Below are 25,792 nucleotides of genomic sequence, written 5' to 3' on the forward strand. Positions count from 1 at the left end.
GTCTGCTCTATTTATTTCAGAATCCAGAGGAAGTTGACAGAGTGTGACAGCAGCACAGCACAATATGTGGTGGAGGCTTTGCAGCTTGCTGGCTTGGTTCCCCTTACAAGGTAAGGACTCAGAGCTCATGTTTTTTGATGTTCAGTTGACCTAATGTTTGGGCACATCTATCTACCAGTCAGTCAACTGCTCTCACGGAGGACCAACTGCAGAAGCAGCTCAGGTAAATCTGCCACTTTCCACACCACGCCGAAATCAGATATCTGAGGGATGTTACTGGATTTACTGAATCTCTTGTTCAGTGGCTACAGGGTCTAGAAAGGGTCATTGTAGTGTGTGTCTCTGTGGAATCTGTGTTATGGCAAAGTGTAACAAGCTTATTGGCTCTTTTAAGGGTATACCAGTTGAAAGGGCATCTGTTTGGGAGTTTTAAAAACTTCCTTGTTGTATAAGCCTTAGCCAAATAATTTAATTTCTCTGAAACAGTTTCCACATCTTGAAATGAAGATGATAACAATGTTTGATCTACCAAACTCTAGATTGTTATAAGGATCAAATCTCAAATGTGAAAGTACTTTGAAAGTGGCAAAGTGCTATATAACTCTTAATTCGTTCAGATCATAAGGATCCCCGTGAAAATTTGTGCTTATTTTTTGAGTCAGTTATACTTTACATTTCATTATAATTTTCAAATGTGATTTTTTGATGCTTAATTCTAATGTAGTGTTTTGAACATCAAAGAAAGACACAGTTACCTTTTTAGCACAGGTCAAATTATTCCTACCCAAAAGTGGGGGCAGGCTGTATTGTCCCTGAATCTCTGATTGCAACTTGTATCATTTTCTAGCAAAGAAAATTACACATATACAGTGTTGCTTGCTTGTTGAATGTTTGTTTCCAAAATTGGATGTATTGTTGTGTTCTAAGTAAAGCAGCTGTCCTTCTAAATCTTCATTCACCACAGAACTGCATCTGAAGAACAGTATTTTTAAAAACTAGATGTCCTCTTTTACATAGTACTTCAATTTCCTATCTTATACACTTCAATTAGTGCCCTCTGTTTTGGTCCCTGCATCCTGAGGCACTTAATAAAGATTCCATTTTTGTAATAAATAATAGTGTCTTCAATAAGTGTCTTGAAGAGGAGCTAATACCTTCAAAAAAAGTACATTTAGATGGCTAAAATTAGAATGCTTTCAATTATTCCAAAGTTTAAAGCCTTTAACTGACCTTCACTTTTTCAGCACTCGAGTTATTCCCTTATAAAAATAGCTCACAGAAATAATGTTTTAAATAAAAAACTGCAATAATCATGTCCTAAGGTAAACCTGAGATAAGTCTTTTAGGATACAAATTATTCAAATACTATTTATAAAGAAAGGGGAGAAGTATATTTATTGTATCGTGCACAGTGCTGAGTACTTTGTTATTTCATTTATCCTAGCAAAAATACTGAGGTATATTTTATACTGAGGTATTTTTATATCATATCCCTAATTTACATATGATAAAATTGAGGTTACAAGAAATTAGACAACCTGCCCAAGTTTTCACAGCTAGTAGATGACAGTGTAAATATCGGCAAAGCACACAGTAAAAGTATTATCTCATGAAAGCTTTCAGTGAGTGTGTGTGTATTGGGTTGTGATAGAAAATGTGTTTCTTAATGTGGATCAAAAATTTGAAAGCTATAATTTACACAATTTGGAAGATTCATTCTTGAAAAATCCCAAACTGAACCCTCATCCAAAGGGCCAGCCAGAGGGCGTCTAGGCTCAATGGTATTTGGGAACCAACTGCCCACTCTATCCTAAGCTTACTCATGCCCATCAGAGTCCCAAACGGGAAAGGAGCTGACCATGTTGCTTTTTCATCAGCAAAAAGGCAGCAAATTAGCAGTTTGGGCAACATAAATTACCAGCTGCTTTTAGCTAACTGAATTATGGGAAGATCACTATACCTTCTTCCCCTGCACAACTTCTATGGGTGCCAAAAACTTATAGCCCCCCCGCAAAAAAAAAAGTCCCATAATCTTGGAGCCTGCCCTCTTTTCAAGGCTCCTACTGGCAGCCCCTAGGGTGGGTGACACACAGGAAGAATGGAGAATTTTTCAAATTCTTCCCATTTACCTATATTGCAGATGATGAAAAGCTACCAATTTGCACCCTCTATTCCGGTTGTTTAGTGGAGAGTAGGATGCAGGAAACAAAGAACAGCTGCAAGTTGAGTAGGGTCCTCCTGATACTTCCTTTGACCCGGAAGGAGTCATCCATTTACTGACATGTTGTTGAGACGGATTCTTTAAAGCTATACTGGGAATCATTTGATTTTGAGAAAGTCTGATTCATTGGCACACTCGTAATTTTCTCTATCAAATCTATCTAAAGAATAATAATAATGCCTTTTTGTAATGATCTGAATCGAAGCATATTTTGCCTGCTAACCTCATAAGAGCCAAGCAAATACAGCTCTGGTTTGAGAATTAACTCACTGTGTGTCTCTGGTTTTAACCTAGCTCATCTTTATTATTTAACATAACCAAATGAGCTTCCTATTAAAATATTTATTACTGAGTATATACATTTACTCATGATTAGCCATTGATTGAACAAATACTTAAAATGTTACTTTGCGTTAGGCCCTGGGAATATAAAATGAATGACTAGCAAACAACTTTTGTATGAGGAGTCTGTAGTCTATCCACAGAGACATACTTGTAACCAAAAAGGTAATGTGTGAAGTGCTGTAAGAGAAGTTTAATGGAAGCCTTTGGGATCTGGAGGAGAGAGGAGGTTACTGAGGGGAGGGAGAGGCTAAAGGTTGCTTGGGCAGCTTTGACAAAAGTGGTGTCTCTTGACTTGAGCCTTGAAGGAGCTAAGAAAGGCATTCCAGGCTGAGAACAGCATGGACAAAGGCAAAGTATCTTCTTGAGCCTGGAACTTTCTGGAAACAGCAAGTAGCCATTTGCATGGAGCATCTGGAAGGGAATATCGGCAAATGAACTGGAGGAAAAGATGGGAGTCAAGTTATCTGGAATTTTGACCTGATTCCTACAGGCAGTGGGAGCTGTAGCAAATATTCTAATGAAGGAATCAAACGATCAAATTTATACATTTTAACCGTAATTCTGAAGCAGACGAGGATGATAAATTAGAGGGAGTAGAGGCTAGAAGGAGGTTATTGCAATGGTCCAAGAAAGAAACAATGGAGGCAGTGAGAGTAGTGAAAAAAAGAGGAATGAATTGATTAAAGAGATGTTTTGGAGAGGGAAGACGCTGGGGTGCCTTTCAGATACCTGGCATGCAATGGCTTGGGATGACACCGAGGGGTACAGGGAACTACCAGAACCGAGCAGGTGGTGTGTCTGTGTTTGGTGTGTGTGCAGCACAAGGGACAGTACAAATGATGAATTCCAAGTGGACGTGTTGAATTTGGGGTCCCTGCAGGACAGACTGGCTCTCTTCTGGAGTTTTAAAAGTTATTGCATGCAATAATTGGGCTACTAAGAAAAAGAAAGAATATCTCACTCTTTCTTCAGTCTGCCATGATGACCTAGAGTAGGGTGGACACACTGCAACTCCCCAAACCTTCGGAAAAACCAAGGACTCTTAGGAACTGCACAGGTTTTATCTACGGGTGCTTTGGTAGGTAGCTGTGACTGCCGCTTGCCCTTCAGCTTAAGGGTCCGTCACGTGTACTTCGGCGTGAAGCGATTCCACTCATAGGACAACTGGTTCACACGGTGGGGGTTGGAGACGATGGTGAAGGTCACAGTTTCCCTTTCCATGTATAAACCAGTCACACAGTCACAGTCTATAGCTCCAGACTTAACTAGCGGCCTCGTAACACATGGCTGTGCATGGATGGATAAACCCAGTCGTGGAGATAACGACCAAGCCCAGCAGTCAATAATCCACTCAGTAAACATGACGTACCAGCAGTGAGTGGTGACCTTCCAGGAGAGACATCACAGCGATTCATTCTCAAGCTCTGTATGTCCAGCATTTGGGAGTCACGTCGGGCTCGTCTGTGGGTGAGAAGTCTGAAGCCCAGACAGGGAGAACTAGCAAGTAGGCACAGGGCACTCAGGGTCTACACTAGAAAGCCTAAGGGTGAATAAGGATATACATGTCTTTAGAACCTGTAGGGGAGGAAGTGGTGAGCAAAGAAGATACCCCTCACCCCATCCCTCTGACAAAAAAGGTGAAAGTTTGGCTCTAAACTTAGGTGAAGAAAGATTTTAAAGACGAGTTCCACTGTAGTTTTCAATGGCAACAAAAGGGTCATGGGGAACTTTTTTCTTAGAAGACGTGTCATCAAAACTTAGGTACCCATGTGCCCCTCTTCCACCCTTTGACGTGACTTAGACACATCAGACAATATTTTTAAGCACTACCACTGAAGCAATAGGGCTCAGTGGCTTCTCACTGGGCTAGTCTTCCTTTCTACAAGGATTTCCTGTCTCTGAATCAAACACGGGGTCTACATGACAGCACTGCAAGATAATTAGACTTATAAAGCCAAAAGCAAGGCTAGGAGCCAAGAGTAGAGGAAACGACAGTGTTCTATGCCTCAAACACAGCCCTTTCCATCTGGAACTCAGGCACCTATTCTTGTGGTCAGTAGCCTGATCCTGAACTCTCAAAGGCAAGAGCGAACACTCATCTCGGGAGATAAACTTCTTTAGCATATGCTAAAAAGCCATACTACCTTTTAGGACAATTTTTAAGACACTGTGAGAATCAAATGACATTATTTAATTCATAAGCGTGCCTCCCAAGAAAAAGACAAGGATGATATACACCTTTAAAATGGGAAACATTTATTCATAAACAGGCAGCAGACAACTCTCGCCACTCCCTTCTCCCCAGAGGTGGGTTTCCTGTCTAGACAATCATTTTACCAAAGGTAAGAACATGGGCAAAACTTCTCAGTGTCAATTTCTGGCCCGAAGGATGAAATCAGGGGATGTTGCTTAACACTAGTTTTTATTCTATCATTTATTTATGTAGTAACTTCCCTCCTGCCTCTCAGTATTCTTACTAACAATAGGAGAGCATAGATATCTATCCATTGCCTGCTAAATTATAGTGTCATCATGAAAGCTGGCATTAAACCATTACTTTCCAAGCTCACACTGTGATAGTTTCTGTAAGGAATGAATTTTAGAGAAATAGAAAACATAGTTATTGCCCTCTGGAAACTTCAATCTGTTTGTGGGAAGCAAGATAAATGCACGAGAACTAGAGAGTAAAGCAAGAATCATGATGGAACAAAGCAATGCAAGTTAGGTCTAGATTCAGATTCTTGGTTCAAAAGCTGCTTAACCTTGGAAGAAACTCCACTGTCATTTCAAAGCATCTCTACTAATATTAGCCTTATTACTCAATTATAGGTTGATTTTATAGATGAGAATATTTCCAAACGACCTGCCTAAGCAGGATTCTGGCCTATGACTCAATGCTTTTTTGAAAATAATCTCTTTTTATTGATTCCTTGTTGTTCATCACAGTATTGGCTGATGATATGAGTGGTTTTCCCTTTGGACTCAAACAAACTGTTTTCCCATGGAAGTCAATATGAATACAATACAGTAATTCTGGGCTCTTAGTGCCAGAGGCCAGGTTGAAATTAATGACCGAGGAATGGAACAAACTAAAAAGTCTGCACCAGTTAATTCCCAGAGCTCTCCAAAGCGCTTTTCCTAATATTTGAAATTTATCACAAGGAAATAAACTCCCTTCTTGCTTCTCTTTTTTTATTTCTTTTTTTTTTTAAGGTTTAAGATTATGCAGTAAAACTCATTGCATTTGCGGTTCATATTTTATAACCTCACAGTATTCTTCTGTTTATGGAAGTGTTTGGTACCTTCACTGATAAGAATTGTCCTCAGGAAAAAATTTTTTTAAATTTAAAACTTGAAGAAATAACAAATGGCAATCAATGCGCCAAATCGGCAGTAAAGCCAATTTATTTTTCTATCAGTTTCTTTTTTGGGAGGATAACTTTGTAGCTGCTTAGAACCAATTGTTTCTCATTCTCTGGGGTTTGTCATTTGGGGAAATTAGACTCTCACGTTTGCCTGGGGAAAGCGCTGCTGTGGAATATTAAATCGGAAGAGATCTGAGAACATCTTCCCTCTGGTGGAGAAGCCCTTCTGCAGGTGGGGCGTACCTCCTCACCGTGATGGGCAGCTCCATAATTTGCAAGAGCCCGATGGGAAATAACATTCTTTCTTAGAATCCAAGACCCCCAATTTGTACTTGAAGACACAAGTCGCCTGTTTTATAAACAGAGTCCAGAAAGGCTGAGTTTTCCGGGATCTCATCACTTAGGTAGTCTGACCTAGTTACGTGAGCACGGGCTTGCAAGCCTGCACACGTGGGCACAGATGCCAGCCCCAGGACCTCTATGACCTTGAGCCTCTACTCCCTCATCGTCAAGTGAGCAAAATAATTCTTCCTCTAGAGGGTTAGTTTGAAAGTTACGTTCAACATTGGTAACATGGAAGACACAATTCCCGGCATATGGCAGGGCAAATGCCTAATAGACATTCAACTGTCTTCCCATCAAAACCCACCCCTTCATTCAGATCTCTTTCGAGAGACATCTTTACTGCCCCTGCACACTGCGTTCCCTCCCTTCCTCGCATCTTTTGATGCTGACTTACGCTTTGTTTCTCTAAGAAATTTGTAGTAAATGACCGAATGATGAATACGGTTGCACTGGGTCTAAACCCCTGCCTCAGCCCGGGAGTGGCGTGGCCCGTGCCAGCCTGACTGTCCCCAATGCTCTTCCTCTGCAGAGGCCTTTCAGACCAACCCCATGGAAACCGTCACCGTGGAGGAAGGCCAGACACTCACTCTAAAGTGTGTCATTTCTCAGGCGGAGACCACCTCCCTGCAGTGGCTGGCCCCGTCGGGCTTCACCATTTTCTTCAGTGAGCATTCCGGTAAGTGAAGGAAAAGTAAATCACCGCCAGGCCTCAACCTGAGGGATTTTCCAGACAGACAGGTTGGTGGGACAGAAAGCGGCCATGAGTCACCCAAACGGTGGGCTTGGCTCTGCCCACTGTGACATGTAAACAGCACCCAGAAGCTTATTATTTCACACGTGGCTGCTTTTACTGACAGGAAGTCTGAAATGGAAACCCCACCAAAATGGTTGGTTAAAGGGGGCTCAAATGACAGAGTACGTTTCCATCAACCCACCTCACCCCCATGTCACTTTTTGACTCTCGGCGACCATGAAAACCACCAATGGCATGATGACAGACGGGTAGCAGACTGACAGCCTGGGGGCCCTTGGTCCTCAGGCAGCCAACACATCACCCCGCATCTGGAGCCAGCTGCTTTGTTTTCCATCTGAGCAATGCAAAGCCACATCTCAAAGCCCCTTCCAGATGGCTCCCCTTCTCTCGTTGGTCTTAACAAAACCTTTAGATCACTAGGCGACAGGAATTGACAGGACGCATTACTTTGAAAAGGAGGGCAATCTTCCTCTCTCAGAAATACACATTGAGTCTTAGATGCCTGAGACGGAAGAGGACTCTTTGTTCCCCCAATTTTAGTAAGATATAATCGACATACAGCATTGTATTAGTTTAATGTGTACAACATAATGATTTGATATATGTATACATTGGAAAATGATACCACAATAAGTTTAGCTAGGATCTGTGACCTCATGTCGTTACTTTTTTTTAATAGTCTATTATAGTCTACTTAGTTCATCTCTTTGGGCAGGATTTTATGAAACCCTCCCCTTTATGAGACCATTTTATATCTCCATTTAATACTCCTAACTGTCAAATGTTTGGAAAAGTCTCCAACACAGCAAATTTCATTCTGCTTTATAAAAGCAGAGCCTCTAAAAAAAATTTGATGTGCTTTGAAAATGTTATTAAATATTGACAGGTTCAATGTGAAATAACTATATTATTTTCAGCTAAATCAACTAGATTCCGATAGAATAAGTAGATATGAATTGTTAAAAGTTCTGAGAGGAAAATTTAAGTAGAGAGAATTCTGTTAAATAATGCTTTCCGTTGCATTGTTTTGGGTAAACTGGGAGAAGATGGATGTTCTCAAATTTCTGCAACAGGATGCCTTGATCTAGCTTGCTGGTTCTCAACCAAGGGTACTTTTTGCCCTCTGGGGGACATTTGGCAATGTCTGGAGATAGCTTTGGTTGTTATAACTAGGGAGAGGCAAGGGGATCTGGACTCTAGTGAGTAGGGATGCTGCTAAACATCTCATAGTGCACAGTGTAGTCTCCCCTCCCAACAAAGAATTATGGACTCAAACGTCCATAGTGCTGAGACTGAGAACACCTGAATTCCAGCTCAGGTAACATCAGTGTCCCAGGACACACAACAATTATTCCAGATGAGAAACAACCTTCCTTGGTCAGCCATTCACAATTTAACTATTTTAGGCTTGTTCACATTATACATCTTCACATTAGAAAAAAGAAGCAAATAAAACCATTCATTTAAGGAGCCTCTGATTTGCTAAGCGACCTTTGACCTGAGATGGAAATCCCAGGTCAAGGTAGAATCAAAAGGAACACTTGCTATTGGCTAGAACTTTCTGGAGCTGTGGGGGATTTTATGTTGGGGTTTGTTTGTTTGTTTTGGCGATTCCTTAAACATTTGGAAGGACTAAGTCGTCATCTTTGGGGCACTTCAAATAATAATGAACTTTTAAAAATTAAAAATAACAAGCACCTAGCTGGAGCAATGAATATCAGTGCATTTATTTTCCATTCTTCACATACACTGTGACAAGACAATCACAAATGAATCAGATTTCAAAGACATAAATCCTAGTGGGGCGTTTTCCACAATGGAAAAAAAAAAAATTATTTAATATCCTCCTGCAACCTGAACCCTTTGCCAGCACAGGGCTCTTAATTTCCTACAAGCACAAATAAAGCAAATTGCTTATTTCACAGATCCTAGGATCAAAATATTTCATTTCCTAAACTAACTTCGAACTATTCAAGGCCTCCAGCTGGCAACACCAGAATTTGGAAAGCAGCTCAGTTGAAGATGGGACATTTGTTCCTTTAAAGTGTGAAAATCAAAAGCTATTTCTGTGAATAATCAATCCACTGAGAGTCTGCATTCATCTGATCTCTCTCCTCATAATAGCTCTTTTCCCCTCTTGTACAGGTTTAAAAAATTCCAAATACCAGCTTCTTCATTACTCCTCCAATCAGCTCTCCATCAGCGTGCTGAATGTAACACAGCAAGATGAAGGCGTGTACAAGTGTCTGCATTACGGCAACTCCGTGAGAACAAAGGAAGTGAAAGTGATCGTGTTAGGTGGGTGTCCGAATGCCAGTAAACCCAGCCTGGGAACAATATATTTAGGAACGTGATACATCATTTTAAAACTTAATATTTTAGTTAAAAAATGTTGCCTAGAGCAAGGCATTTCCTGGGCGCCTTTGCCCTCTTTTGAAAGGAAAACAGCATTTTGAGTGGCAAGCCCCAGACTAAAATGTGAATTTGTGAAATCTGTCTTTGGCATCAACTAAATTTTCTCTGCAGGGAACTAAAAGGAAAGAAAACTAGTACTGGATGAGCCGCGACTCTGTGTCAGGCGCTGCGCTAGTATGCAGAGAATCAAAGATGAATTAGGCACAAAGTCTGCCCACAAGGAGTTTGCACACTAGTTTAGGAAGGCACAAAACACGTACGGACATCAAGCAGAAACTTCTGACAGCATATCCTAAGATGGCACGAGTTCAGATGTAACTGCACTGGACAATCAGCTCACATCCTCTACAAAACAAGTTCCTCTCTTCTGCTGCGGGTGGGTGGGTGTGGGATTGGGAGGCATGGATAGGAAGGGACAGCTCCTGATGGGTTGGAACTTGCTCAGTTCTGCAGATGGTCAGCTGTGTTCAGCGTAAGTCTCACTATCTTTACCTTTTTGCTTTTCACGGCAGAACAGATCAATTAAAAACATTGCTTTTTATTGCTCTCTAAATAACATAAACCCACATGTCACACAAAGAATTTCTTAGGCTTCTCTTCTTGAATTATTAGTGTGGTACCTGCCGTAAAGTAAAGGCATGTTGACTAAGTCTCTAGGAAGGAGTGGCTCCCTAGGGGTTTTGAGAACCCATGTGACTCAGCTTAGGGATCACCTTCTCCCCACCTTACTGGCCACCCCAAATACCACTCGGGCTCAGACTGACTGTGTGCCCTGCTGAGCTCTCATAACACCCCATGCCTACCGCTATCATTGCACTTAGCACTTGGCCTTTCAATTAACAGGTTAGGGGCTGAGCCCATCGCCAGACTATAGCTCCTTGGCGGGCCTTACCTTTTCCTTATTTGCATCGCTAGCATCTAAGGCATCTAGTGCATACTTGGAACTGACCTCATAATGTCTCAATGGCGGATGAATGAGTAAATCAACATGAAAGAGTGCAGTTCTGGACCAGGGAAGAGGAAGAAGTAAGCCTAACTGAAAAGGATTTCCAAGACAGGAGTAGAAAAAGGGCCGGTGGGCCCTTTAAAAGAGAAATGCATCTTTGACGTTAGGAGGGGACAGAGGTAACGTTCGTTGAGGTGAGTCCTAGACTCATGAAAGTTTAGACCTGAAACAACGAGACCATAAACCAGTCATGTCACAGACAAGGAAACTGATAGACCAAGAAGTTGTGGGATTTACCCAAGTGCTTACAATAGCTGGTGACAGAGACAGGACTAGAATTCAAGCCTCTATTCCTCACTTAGTGTTCTACCAGCCAAATACATTCATATATAACATTTAATAATTACTGTTGTAACAAAGTCTGCCTGGGAATTTCTGGAGACTAATCACACACTGGGCGACAAACATTCTGATTACAACCAGAGTAGCTTTCCAAGTACCTAAAAGCCCTTTAACTATATTCTGAGAAAGGTCAAGTAAAAAAATACGCCCATTATTTAGACCCCATCCCCTGCAATGATCCCTGCAGATTATTAGCCTCTGTGCTTTGCTGATATCTATAGACCAGCTAATTAAGAAAAGAAAAATCAATTTTCTTCTAGCAACTCCTGTCAAGCCAACCTTGGAAGTTTCCGTTAGAATGCAAAATGGAGAACATGTCCTACTGAAATGCTCCACTGTGAGAAGTAAGCCCCCTCCACGGATAACCTGGCTCTTAGGGGATGACATGGAGATCCAAGGTAAGTGAAGAAATGGCTCTCTTTCCTCCTTTGTTTTCCTCCCTGTTTATGTGCCTAAGGAATTTTTCAAGGTTCTGGCACCCTCTGGTGGCAGAAGGGGCCACCATTCAATATTTCATCAGTTGTTTCAAGACAAATTATCCTTACTAACCAATCGATACCATGCCTTACTCTTGAAAGCCTTTACACAAATAACATGGTTACATGTTTTAGTTTAAAACAAGGTAGAAACCTAAAATGGAATATTTATTATGGCTTCATAACATTTCATAAAATAAAAGGTACAATATAGCTATTACCTCTGAGCATAAACTTTGTAGCAGGCATAAAATGAAAAATACGATTTAACAGGGACTTCCGTGGTGGCGCAGTGGTTAAGAATCCACCTGCCAGTGCTGGGGACATGGGTTCGAGCCCTGGTCTGGGAAGATCCCACATGCCGCGGAGCAACTAAGCCTGTGCGCCACAACTACTGAGCCTGCGCTCTAGAGCCCGCGAGCCACAACTACTGAAGCCTGCACGCCCTAGAGCCCGTGCTCTGCAGCAAGAGAAGCACACTGTAACCAAGAGTAGCCCCCACTCGCCGCATCTAGAGAAAGCCTGCATGCATCAACACAGACCCAACGCAGCCCAAAATAAATAAATAAATAAAAATACATTTAACATAATACATGTAATTGGAACATATATGAACTTGCTTATACCGTGGAGTACTATGTCATACTGCCCACGACAGACAAAAATATTTTGGTAACAGAGAATCTAAGCTTTGAGCCTTTTAACTGAAGCAGGAAAACCAACTGTGGTGCTTGGGAACTATTTCTAGTTTGTTTACATTTCAACAGACATTCCATTTGATTTTATGTAACCATAGATTCAGTCCAGTGCTAATTCTGGACCTCTCCTTTAATTTGCCTTATTCATTCAACTTGAGGAAGGTCTTGCGTCTTTGTGTTTCACAACATTAGGCTTTTCCCGTGTAAACATGATAAGCTTTGGATTTTTTTTTTTCCAGTAGTGCAGGGTTTATAGAAACTTATCCACTCTTGTTCATCTGCTTCTCTTTGGGACTAGGGTCAAGCACATCCCAGGCAGCTGGGGGAAGTTAGAGTGAAGTTAGAAGTCTAACAGGTTTGCCAAGATGTCAAGGCCATTGGTCTCTCAGAGACGCAAACACGTCCAAGAGCATTAAACAGCCACAACCTCACACGCCTCTTTCAATTGCTCCATAGGTGAAACCCACCATGAATATGAAACTGATGGGAAGAAGTGTAATAGCACCAGCACACTCAGAGTCCACACATATGGCAAAAACTCAACAGCAAGCTGCATCATCCGACACAAAGGCCTGCAAGGAAGAAAACTGGTAGCCCCTTACCGGTTTGAAGATTTGGGTAAGAACCACCAATGACTGTCTTTAATTATTTTAAATTTACCTTTATATTACACTATCAAACAAAATTAAATGGGTTAGGAAAAGTCCTTCAGAGTGAGCTCAGGTCAACAAAGCTTTCTTTAAATTTTTTTTATTTTTATTTTTTTGCTGTACGCGGGCCTCTCACTGTTGTGGCCTCTCCCGTTGCGGAGCAACAGGCTCTGGACGCGCAGGCTCAGCGGCCATGGCTCACGGGCCCAGCCGCTCCGCGGCATGTGGGATCTTCCCGCACCGGGGCGCAAACCCGTGTCCCCTGCATCGGCAGGCGGACTCTCAACCACTGTGCCACCAGGGAAGCCCTAACAAAGCTTTCTTTAATAGCAAATTCCTTTAATGATTGAAATGTCTCCCGCTAGCCAACAGGGTTGCAACTGTTCCAACACTGAGGGGAACTCCCGTTGTACAGAAAGCCTAGCAGAGTGCCATATGCAAACAGTGTCATGGTCGCTTTTTGATCATGACAGCTGGCATCGCTTGACCTTAAATAGTTTTATTGCAGTCATGTGTTTGGAGAGATCATGTGAAGCGTACTACCTCTCTGTACTTAACCCAAAAGGAGACAATACTAACTGAAATAAATCTAAACTTGTCAATATCATTTTATGTTAATATAAGACTCACGTAGTCACATTAAGTCATGATTATGCTTTAGATTTATTTTGTTACAACCGTTTTGGAGATTTCAGTTTACCCATGTTAATATTCTGAGCAGAGCACCAAAAAATAAGAATAATAAAAAGAAAAAGAAAAAAACATCAAACATTAAATGTGAAGAGGAGTTGCCTTCATTTTCAGAATCCCTCTTCTCTGATTCCTTCACCTAAAGTTTAAGAAGTAATTTAAAAACTACATAAAACTTTTTGAGCCAAGAAGTATCCTATAAGAAGCAGCATGGGAACTTCCCTGGCGGTCCCGTGGTTAAGACTTCGCCTTCCAAGGCAGGGGGCGCGGGCTCGACTCCTGGTCGGGGACCTGAAATCCCACATGCCTCACGGCCAAAAAACCAAAACATAAAACAGAAGCAAATTCAGTAAAGACTTTAAAAATGGTCCACATCAAAAAAATCTTTAAAAAAAAGAAAAGAAGCATGAATCACACATCTATCATTAATAAGAGTCCGACCTTCATTACTTTATAAAAGTTCTTCTTAGTGAGAAAAGAGATTCCTGGAGGATAAGAATTCACTCACACTAGTGAAGGAGGAAGCTGTTGGGTGACAGTGCATTTGTTGAAAAAGCTCTTTAGCAAATGGACTAACCAATGAGGAAAGGCACTTGTTAACGAGAACCTCTCTGTGGGAAAACTGTCACGCTGCCCTGTGGGCGCTGGCGCTGTGGCTAACAGCTCCTCGCTCACTACCCCGTGCTCGCCACCGTTCACTTTCTCATCAAACCAAAGGCAGGTCTTGAGGAAGCTGGGTTTAGAAGGCTCAAGTACCCACAGACCAGACTGTACTGTAACCTGACGCAAATATTCCTACCTCTTTGTTTTGAGGGTTTTTTTTAAGATTTTTTTTTTTTTTTTTTTTTTTTACTGTGGACCATTTTTAGTCTTTATTGAATTTGTTACAATATTGTTTCTGTTTTATGTTTTGGTTTTTTGGCCGTGAGGCATGTGGGATCTTAGCTCCCAGACCAGGGATTGAACCTGCACCCCCTGCATTGGAAGGCGGAGTCTTAACCACCGGACCACCAGGGAAGTCCCTCCTTCCTCTTTGTCATTCATTCCGGTCCCCAGCCTCCACCTCCATCAGTGCAAGGGAGCATGTGGGGAATGTGAGAGGGTCGCCAAAGAGAAAATGAGGCTTTATTTATCTAAATACTTCTGAAAGACTTTCAGATTTTAAATAAAAGAATCAACAATATCAAAAAAGCATATTTTTACTTGTCAGCAATTGTTCAAGCCATCTACAAAAATTACTGCTGAAGGGGAACTCACAGTTTCCCCTCCTTGATGGCCATAGTTCTATAGGACTAAAAATCATAGCCATAAAATGTTTCTAATAATAATAACAGGCTAAAACTTGACTTTTATTTATGATCTGTCAATTATTTAGCACCACTGCCAGATCCCCAGTAAGTGTTCACAGAACAAGACCAGGATCACCTGGTGGTGCTTCCAACTGCCTATGAATATTTCTCTTTGACTATAGCTCCTACATTGACCAACAGATGCTAGAAATCCGACAAGTAAAAGTTTGCTAGCTGAGGATGCTCAGAAACATATTTACAATAAGGATTCTGACCCTCTCATCTCCACACTCTGCGTGGTAGGAACAATGTTTACTTATTTATTTTTAAAAGAATTAACCTACTTCATATAAAGAGAAATGGCATATTTTTATGGAAAAAAATATATTTTGCAATGCCAAAAATTAGAAAGATTTTTAAAATCTTTTTTTTTTTTTTTAAAGAAGATGTTGGGGGTAGGAGTTTATTAGTTTATTTATTTTTGCTGTGTTGGGACCTCTCACTATCGCAGCCTCTCCCGTTGCGGAGCACAGGCTCCGGACGCGCAGGCTCAGTGGCCATGGCTCATGGGCCTAGTTGCTCCGTGGCATGTGGGATCCTCAGAGACCAGGGCTCGAACCTGTGTCCCCTGCATCGTCAGGCAGACTCTCAACCACTGCGCCACCAGGGAAGCCCTAAAAATCTTTTTACTATCTGGTTTAATAGAAATAGGTTCTCATAACTTCTGCATTCAAGCTCTTGTAATATGTTGTTTTGCTTAAACTATATAAAAATATTAAGCCTCACACCAAGTTGGAAAAGGGAAAAGTATTTGAATAGCCTTTTCAGATAATTGTGGATACGCTTCTTCAACGCTACACTAAAACTCGACAAGAGGTAGTTTCTTTAAGGTTAGCTGCTCTGTGGACTCTAGAACCATGTCAATGAACTTTTCATACTCTTGTTACATTAAAATCCATCGAACAAATTTGCTATTTAAATGATCCAGGCACTATTCCTAACATCATGCCTTGGTCATTTGGAGAATACTGATTCATTGATTGATACAAATCTTTCAAATGTGGGCACATTTCAGTAACAAAATCACACCCATTAATATCATCACTAATCTCATCAGAAGCCTAAATATTTGGAACCTGTCAAGTTCACGGTGGTGGATACAGGTTTTCCAAAACTCTAACTTGAAATGTGGCTAGTGCAACTGAGGAAGTAAATTTTTAATATTACTTGTTATTAATTTAAATTTAAATAATCAGTATAGCTGGTGGATACCATATTGGATAGCAGAGGTCTATAACATTCTAACCAACCAGGGAGATAAATCATCATGTACCAGTATCCACTTAATCAAAACAACATTCAGTCTAAATGAATCTATTTAGCAGTTTTGCTAAATAGAGGATAAGTCAAATACAAACTCCAGTGTGTGTGTATGTGTGTGTGTATATATATATATATATATATATATACACACACACACACATACACAGACTATTGTACATATATGCACAATTGTATATATACACTATGGCATATACACAATATATACAATGTGTATAATATATATAGTGCATATAATATATATAACCTGTTTTGTACATAACTATATGGTTATCTGAATTCACATAGTGTACATTATTCTAGATCTTAGCCATGACTGACAAATTTTATTCTACATGTCCCCAGTAGTTGCCATATTATGCTCGTCTTATAATTTGCTTCCAGCACTTCTGTTTGACTTGCCTTCAAGCTTTTCCTTCTCTTGCCAGCAGCTCTACTCTTTCTTCACGTTTCTCTGGCTTCCTTGTGGCCACGGAGCTTACTTATCATCTGTCTTACTATTTCTCTAGTGTTTCCTAAGTGGTTCTTCTTTTCTCAGAGCCCTTGGCACGTGATTCAGGCATATTTATAGTTTTCAAAAAACTTTAATGTTTGATTAAGAAAATAATTTTCAAAACCACAGAAAATTCTTTGATTAAATGAAAGGCTGAGAAACACTTGTAGATTCCATAAAGATATTACATATCAGTATCAATATTTGTAAATTAATAGGCACCATTTTTATAAGCTCCGTGGTTACAGGCCTGTTCATTGACTGGTCAAATCTATGCTAAGCTGAACCTCTGGAAACATTCCTAAACATTGTTTTATATCATACAATAGCATGTAGTAAGCACTGTGCTTAATAAATAGCCAGGTGTTGTGCTAAACATGTTATTCAAATGAAATCATTTATTCTCACCAAAAAACTCCAAGAGGTACATGTGTTAGTATCTCCATTTTACAGGTAAGAGAAAACTGAGCATATGAGAGATTAGGAACCTTGTCCAGACTCACTCAGCGGCAGGCAAGGAGCGGCACTGGAATTCAACCCAGTCTGAGACTGACTCCAAAGCCACCTAATAAATAAGCAGGTAGATATGTGCTTGGATAGATAGACAGAGGGATTGATAGGTAGATGGATACAGATAAAGGTGGCGAATAGTCTTTGCCCACCACTGCCGAAGGCACCACTCCATGGAGGTCCAGCCCGCTGCACTTCTAAGCCAGGCAGCTTAGCAGATGGAAATCAATGGGACACAGATTCAAACACCAGAGCAAGAGCTGGAGAACACACAATTCTGAGGTTGCTGCAGAACCTCCACAAACAGGTAGCAGCCAGATACGTTCTCCAACCTATTGTACTGAGCACAATGTGGGTAAAATTGCTCTCTGTAGTTGCAGAATTTTGTTTTTCCCCTTTTCTAGTTACTGATCAAGAGACAGTTTCAGCTGCCCTGGAGACAAGCTCTCCATCCTCTCAAGACCCTCAGCAGTCCACTAGTACCGGTAAGTATCGAAAAACATTAAAACTTAAAAAAAAAAAATTATGCCTCTTTGGGAAGGTCACTTTTCCAATTCTAAGTTTTCATTTTTTTCTTTTAATTTGTAATAAGACCATAGAGGACCCCTTGCAACTGACTCCAGCGTCATGGTGACCTGGAGAACACCCTATCAGTTAGTGGGATGGGCTTCAGGGTTACTAACACCTTGTAAGTTCTCTCTCTCTCTCTCTCTCTCTCTCTCTCTCTCACTCACACACACACACACACATACACACACACACACACACACAATTGTGACATTTGAATTCCTCTGTGGTAAAAGGCAATGCTGAATTCATTTATAGGAGACTTGTTTTTCCATCTAGAACAGACCAAACACAAAATAAAGACATGGTAACAACAAAGAGCAAAAAGCAGAATCTGGAGTTTTGGTGTTTGTCATTGAATAACAAAATCACCCTTGAAGGCTCACCACTTACTTGGTTGTCAAGAACTCAGATAGTTTTTGATAACAGGATTGAACTATAAATGGAGAATTTAGAACACCTGGATTATAATACCAGCTTTTTTAGACAGTAAAGCACTAGATGGTTAGCTCTGGGCAATGATCATATATTTAACTTATCTTTGTATTTTACCTAGCATAGCATCTGGCAATAGCAGATACTCACAAAATGCAGTGTGAATCAATGAATGCATGCATGCCGTTGTCAAGGTGCTTTGAGCAAGACAGGCCTCATCCAGAAAGGCATACATTCCTATATGTCCCCTTTCTGTTTCAAATAGTGTCTCTATAAAAATGCCATGTGGTGGGAGAAGTGCTTTCATATCACCATCATGTTCTTGGTTCTGAGTAGGAGATCACATTTTTAAAATGCTTATCGTGAATAACCCTGAAAAGTAAATGTTTAGGTTCTTTAAACACTGATAAGTACATATGTACCACACATACATACAGACTTTTTCTGCAGGGCGATGGAAACGGAAAATATTATGAAGCGGAACTACCACCTCATTTGCTTTAATAATCCAATATTTTTAAACATGTTTAGAATCTAGTTGTCTTTAAATTGGTTTACACCGCTACTGAATAACTCAATTTTCTCCTCTGCTTTTTCATTTAAGATTTAAGAAATACGGCTTCTAAAATTCCTTTCAGCTTTCAATTTCTACAATTTTATTACTGTTAATAATACCCATTTTCAATAGAAGGGGTGGTTTCATTCCCCTTGGGGTCCACATCGTGGCGCTGTGCAATGGGCTAAAAACCAGGAGACGGCAGAGGAAAATAAAAAAAGAAAAGGGAAGATAAACAACAAAATCGGAAAAAACGATCTCATTTTTATAATTTCTCTTACCTAGCAAGAATCATCATAGTACATCCCACTTCTAAGGGGGAAGCAAGCATAGGTTTGAATGACAACTGAGCTGACTTTCAACATAAAAATCATTGCTCTGTGCATTTCGGGCTACGGGTTTTCTATCCATCAGGCTTGGGATGCCATTCTTCAGTGTTCACTTGCTATCCTGAAGCACCTAAAACTGTCTCAACTGGAAGGCCTGATTCAGGAAGGAAGCATGAAACACTGGCTGAAATTTGGGGTTCTGAGTCTCAGCATTGGCTCTGCCACTTATTTGCTGTAGGACTTTAGACAATTTACTTAACTCTTCAAAACCTCTGTTTGCTCAGAGCTGTAGAGGAATATATACCAAATGGTCAGTTTAAGGCCTGGCACAGAGTAGTGTTCGGTAAACATTTACCTTAAAAAAAGGCAAACTGATCCTGACCACTTGCAACTATTTTTGGAAGAAGTCAGTATGAACTAATGACCTCATTGTTGTTTTTTTAATGAGGATCACTTAATTTGGTTTCCAAAGCTGCTTTGGGATGACTCTGTGCATATATACACACTACACGGCACATACATAGTCATATGTATATATCATGTCTTACTTTCACCTTAGTTGCAGTAATGGAAGATTCTAGTACCTCAGAGACTGACAAGGAAGAGGAAGAACAAACCACTCAAGTCTCTCACTTGGCCACTGGTAAGTGTTCCCACCACTCATTTATTTAGCATAAACATTTGATGTTTTAACCTCTTAATCAATACATCCAATAGCCTTTTTCAGTCCTCATTATTTTTGACCTTTCTATTGGTCAGTCACTCCCTGTCCCTTTACTCAGTTGTCTCCCTGGCTTCCTTGACATACTCTGCCTGGTCCTGTTACTTTTGCTAACCACTCCTTCTCATGTCCGTTAGCTCATGTCCCTTCCTCTTCTGACTTCTTCTATGTAGATTTGATTTTACTTCTCCATCCTTGGTTATTGCCTTAATGCTTAAAGAGTTTTCCCATTCCCAAGATTGTTTCTGTTGCCACCAGGCAGAAGATTTCCATACCTGCATTTCCAGAACATTCTCCAGAGCATTAGTCCCTGTTTCATTCCATTTCCCACACATCTCTGGCTGAATTTTCGGTCATCTCCTCAAACTCAACATGTCTAAAAATTGAACAGCACTTTTTCCCACAAAATCAGCTTGTCCAAAGCATCACATAGGCCCCAAACCTTGGTGACATCCTTCACTCTTGTGCATGTGTGTGTGTGTGTGTGTGTGTGTGGACACCCACCCACACACATAAAATCAATAGGTTCCCAAGGACTTTGGAGTCTTCTCTTTAAGGTATTTTGTCCACTATCACTGCCGCGTCCCCGAGGCAGAGCCTCATCGTGTCCTGCTGGAAGTATTGTAACTTTAGTTTCTCCCCTTGCTGTGCATTTTCATCACCTACTATCAAAACATCCCTTTGCACTCTTCACACCTATGTTCAGAAAACTGCTATGGTTCACAGTCCACAGCACGGAATGTGAGCCCTCAACCCTCGATAAGGTGCTCTCTACCACCTACCTCTGCAGTCTTGTCTCTATAAGGTCCTGACCAGAATACACATTTTTCTCTGAAAACTTCATCCCATTTTGATTGCCATGCCCTTGTTTACCCTAACTGCCCTGATGAAAGGAAAAGTCCGCATCACTCCTCTCCTTACCCCTCCTTCAAGGCCAAGATCCTCACCGAGCACTTTCCTGACCAACTCAGGCACCACTCCTGCCTCAGAATCCCTGAACACGTCATTATATTAACACACGTGGGTCTAGAATTTGGCACAGATATCTTAATTCTGTTTGTTTCTATTAACTTGTTTGTTTGCATATATAGACAACTCTCCCGAAAACATAGGGACTGTGCCTTATGCAGCTCTAAGCACAATGTTCTACGCGTAGCTGACACTCCTCAATGGCTTGTTGGTTGAGATGACAGGGACCGTGAATGACATTTAGCGAAATTAGAGCCCGTAGAATCAGAATTCTAGAAGGATGTTTAAGAGCTCGTCTGGTTTATCTCCAGATGCCTTCATGGAGGACCGCATTTAACCTAGCCAAGATGAATGAAATTTCATTTTGTTTGCATAGTTTCACAATCTCCTTAACGAGCTCTCTTGTTACTTAACTACACTTTGCTGAAAACTCATTCCTTACATCTAATTTGAATCCCCTGACTATAATTTAATATTCTCACGTTTCCACTAGAAATGAAAAATAACTAGCTCGGTATATATGTAACTTAAAAAACCTTTTTCAAATCATCCCGCACAATTGCTTTGTCTGTTTGTATCCCTGCTTGCTTGTTTTCAGAGAATAAATGACACGAATCTCTTTACTTTCAGGGTAAAGCTCTCTGTCGTCTCTTCCTCTCAGCTGTGTATCAGCCTCTACTATGTTTTGCAAATACTGTGTATATTCCTCAGTGACAAAAAAAAAAAAAGAAAAAAAACAAGCCGCTGAACTGTCTAAAATCCTTTCATTTTCCTTCTAGAAGCGAATCGTCAGTTTGTGGGACTGACGAGGAGGAAGAGCGGCATCCTGCTACTGAGCCTCGTCTCCTTCCTCATTTTCATTCTCTTCATCATCGTCCAGCTCTTCATCATGAAGATTCGGAAAGCACATGTCATATGGAAAAAAGGTGAGTGGGCAGAGAACCTGACGGAGGCTACAAGATGCTCAAACAATTGGCCAGCCCAAAGGGAAATTCTGTCAATTAAAGCTTTTCCATTCAATGCTGTACTATCTATTTGATGAGTGTTGTCATTCAAATAAGCAACCGTTTGTTTTGCAGTAAACACAGGATGTGATTCTCCAGGAACTATAGTTACAGAGTGCACGACCAAGAGAAACTAGAGTAGCTCCAGGAATTGGCATTAAACTGTGGAGGCTTCTACTCACAAAAAGACAGCAAATAGCATATTCATTCATTCATTCATTCATTCAATAAGCATTCATTGAGCACCTGCTGTGTACCAGGCACTCTTCCAGGCACTGGGAACACATCTGCCAACAAGACAGACCAAGTCCCTGCTCTTAAGGAGCTCCTATTCCAGGAATGGTCAATCAAAGGTTGAATATAATAGACTGTTTTGGGTCCCATTCTTAAACTCTAAGAATGCACTCAGCCTCCGTCAACCATACGTTAGTAATTTTCCCTAAGCATTCCGATTTAAAAGTTTATTTCATTGGAAACAAAAACAAAATTACTTAGCTAGCATGGAAGATATCTACTAAAATACAGACTCAACACATATCAGAAACAGAAGGGACCTTAGAAGTTACCCAGAATAACCACCTGCTGTATTCATTCCCTAAATGTGTGCCAGGACTAAATCCCCTCTTTAATTCTGAGTGGTTACTTAGACCTGGGCTGTTCAATACAGCAGCCACAATATGGCTAGTCAGCATATGAACTGTGGCTAGTTGCTCTTGAGAGGTGCTGTAAGGATAAAACACACACCCAACTTTGAAGGCTCAGTACACACACACAAACACACACACACACACACACACACACACAAGAATACATCTAATAATACTATACTGAATCTACTAGTTAAATAAAACATATTCATTTCACCTGCTTCTTTTTACTCTTTTTACTTTTTTACCACTAGAAACTTTTAAATTACACACGTGACTTGCATTCTGGTGATCTTGGACACTGCTGATTTAGCCACATATGGCTTGAAAACCTCTAGTAACAGAGAAATCATGATGTCCCGTGGCAAAATACTACATCTTTGAACGGCTATGACCCTCTTAAAAGTACCACTTCTCCTAGTTTAATAGCAATGTCTCGAGATATTCAGATGCACTAACATTTTCATCATAAATATACCTAAACACAGGGTCTGGCTTTCCAGCTGTATCTGCACAATAGGCAAATGCCATACTATTGTTTCGAAATCTCCCGTTGATACTTCACCCCCATACCTCTTTAAGGGCTACTGGAATTGTTTCTTCCCAAAAGACAGTACTTGATTCTAATCTGTGGTCATTTGACTTCCGCAGCTCTTATACTGCCTGGCACAGTGCCTGCAGGAATCATAGTAGAGAATAAAAAATGATCTGTTGAACGAATGAGGACATGAGGTATGGGGGAGGGAGCGATAAGCCCACTATGGTATAAAAACAGGTATGCTCTTACTCAAAACGTACAGCTCTGAATACAGATGATGCTCTGTGCACCAGAATTCAATAACCATTTTCTCTTCCTGCAGAAAATGAAATTTCAGAGCACACTCTAGAAAGTTACAGATCAAGGTCAAATAATGAAGAAACATCATCCCAAGAGAATAACAGCCAAAGTAAGTCAACTATGTGACCTGAGATTTGAAAAATGAGGTTAACTTGTTGCCTTTAATGAGGAGAATAAAATTCAAAGTTGGATTTTTAGCACAAGAAAAAGCAAATCACATAAATCATCTTGTAGAACTTGAGGAAATACTTCTTAAAAAACAAAAAGTAGCAGTTAAGTTCAGGTAGCTGGAGGTATGCCCCTGTGGGAAGCCATCCCTGAGTTCTCGCTGTCACACACAGGTAGAACCCTCCTGTGTGCCGCAGTACCCTATATACACCTTTACAGTGAAGCACTTCCCACGCCAGACTCTCATGTTTGGTGTGTTAATTTAGCTACCACAGTACACCTCCAGGTGGTGAGTAACTGGATCTACTCTATGTGGACCCCCAGATCCTAGCCTGGGGCTTGGCACAGAAGGAGTGCTGGAGAAATCTGTACTGAATAAATGAATATAAGGCTTAACTAATTCAAGCAGAAATGTTTCAGGTCTTTTGGATGACTTCAGTGCAATTCTTCAAGCAAACTATGAAAAGAAGAGTCTAAAAGGAGACTCTGTGTGTGTGTATGTGTGTGTGTGTACTCTTGACAAAGATCCAGTAGAAAGAAGCTAGGAATATAGCACAACAAGAATCTTACACCTTCCAACCACTGTTTTTCCTCCATGCAAATGAACTTATTCCACCTGCCAAAAGTTGCAAGAAAATGCAGTGAGCTTTGCCACTAGTTGCTATTGGTTTTATTGAGGCTTTGTAAGAAGCATTTCTTTTACAACACCTCTGGCTTTTTTCTGGTTTTGACCTAGCAGGGTGTGAAACGGAAAGAAAGACTAGCTGTAGTAGCAGGAAGAGGGGCACAAGTGAGAGGTCTGTGCGAGACCTGGGTGTGGGAGGGGAAAATGTGTGTCAGCTGCATACAGGCTGTCGTAGCACAACGCGTGTTTCTATAACATCCATCTCCTCCCACGGCTGGCAGGGGGAGAATGACGTCAGTATAACGTGTAATTGGGGTTGTTTCCTACGCCGATGCTCCCAGGCAAGGGCAACAGAAGAGTGGGAGAATTATAACCTTTAGCAGAAAAAGAAAAGCCCTCAGCTCAGCTACTGAACAAGCAGAAGCCCTTGTAATTCACCTTTAAGAAAGTTTAAGATGAGTATCTATGCAGAAGAAATGAGCACAACATTGTAAATCAACTATGCTTCAATAAAATTTAAAAAACAATTAAAAAAACAAAAGGAGCACCTGCACTCAGGACTCCCTCCCCAGAAAGGTCTGCCCCCACCCCGACTCCCTGGCTTGCCACAGCTGTGGGAAGTTGCACTTTATCCTGGGCTCTGACCCCCACTTCCATCCTCCTTCCCTCAGCACCCTCAGATCCAGCATTTCAACTCTATTGTTTTTGCTCACTTAAAAGCTACCTTCTGGAGCTGTTTCCAGACTCCGTGTACAGAGTTGCATAGGCTTTCAGTGGGTCGCCCCAATCCTCTTTTTCCCACAAGCCCTCTTACTTTCAGTATGAAATTATGCTAAAGGCAATGTATTTTTTTGTCCAGTGATACATATGTTATTTGATAGCAGAGATGTCTATATATTTTATTTCAGGTTTATGAGCATATAGTTTACATAAGAAGACATTTTAAAAATTAGACTATAACAGGGCGTTCAAGACCATGTATACACATCAGTGAATTTCAGGTTCGATTTTTTTAACACATTAACATTTGGACCTACAAATACCACGTGCAGTCCACGTGTTTCAAATAAACGGGTGCAATGTTGTTCAAACTAAATGTTCGTGTTCGCTACGTTTTTCTTTCAGCTTCCCGCTCTAAGAGCTGCATGAACTACATCACACAGTTGTACTCAGAGGCAAAAACAAAGACGAAGGAAAAGGCACAACCTTCAAAATTCAAAGGAGAGCTCACTCATATACCAGAGAGCATCGTGTAGCGCTCATTGCAACAGGAAATAGGATTTCAGGGCAGCCTCATCATCACCTCAGTGGAGCAGCCTGTGGGAAGGAGCATAATTACCATCACATGAAAAACAAAAAAAAAGTACTGTGAGTGCAATGCAAGATGGTGTCCTCCAAGTGTAATCTGCCCCGGACTCAGAGCAACAAATGAGGACTAACCCATGGACATAAAGCTTTGTAGTTAAAAAAGAAAAAGAAAAAGAAAAGAAGAGAAAGAACCTATTATGCCTGATACTACTTCAGAGCAGGAGAATTCTACTAAACTTTGGGATCACGGTCAATGTGACCAGCTAACATCTTACTGTAAAGGGAACAGGAGATATTAGATGCTGGGCTCTAGTGGAACTATTTTTTAAAATATTTTTTTGTCTTTCTTTCTGGTTTCCAAAAAAAGAACTTCGGGATGAAAAGGACCCAAAGAAGGTCTCTAATCCTAGGAGCTTACTTTCAAGATGCACTTTAAGAAGCTGTAACCAGCCCATTCCCTGTCTGGGAGAAGTGATGCAAAACAATGAGTGAGTCAGATAAGCATGAAGGTCCCAAGGCTGATGCCCCAAGACACAAGTGCTAGTTCAAGGCAGACCCAAAGTTTCCATTTTCTTCTAATTGTCTTGCTAAATCACAAGAGTTGACCTGGTAGACAATGTTTTTACCGGGACACTTCATTACAAAAACACGTACAAAAGAAAATAGTGAGTTGAATTTCCCGATT

At 40.8% G+C, this 25,792-nt stretch overlaps 1 protein-coding gene across 1 annotated transcript; it reads left to right on the plus strand.

Annotated features, from left to right (window-relative positions):
• The first annotated feature begins 64 nt into the window (after positions 1-64).
• CRTAM (cytotoxic and regulatory T cell molecule) lies at positions 65-25,792 on the plus strand. The gene is made up of 10 exons (XM_067747680.1): positions 65-110; positions 6,806-6,952; positions 9,176-9,328; positions 11,054-11,191; positions 12,424-12,585; positions 17,345-17,425; positions 19,387-19,470; positions 21,297-21,443; positions 23,029-23,115; positions 24,925-25,792. Exons 1-10 carry the CDS (start codon positions 65-67, stop codon positions 25,053-25,055), a joined length of 1,176 nt encoding a protein of 391 aa, XP_067603781.1. The 3' UTR covers positions 25,056-25,792.

Source organism: Pseudorca crassidens, chromosome 9, assembly GCF_039906515.1.
Source record: "Pseudorca crassidens isolate mPseCra1 chromosome 9, mPseCra1.hap1, whole genome shotgun sequence".
NCBI lineage: Eukaryota > Metazoa > Chordata > Mammalia > Artiodactyla > Delphinidae > Pseudorca > Pseudorca crassidens.

Bases quoted from the DNA above. Each gene is read 5' to 3' on its own strand.
- CRTAM (XM_067747680.1), top strand. From the start codon at position 65: ATGTGGTGGAGGCTTTGCAGCTTGCTGGCTTGGTTCCCCTTACAAG. The intron at 17,426-19,386 runs GTAAGTATCGAA...CTTTCACCTTAG, and splicing joins TCAGCAGTCCACTAGTACCG to TTGCAGTAATGGAAGATTCT. The intron at 19,471-21,296 runs GTAAGTGTTCCC...TTTTCCTTCTAG, and splicing joins AGTCTCTCACTTGGCCACTG to AAGCGAATCGTCAGTTTGTG.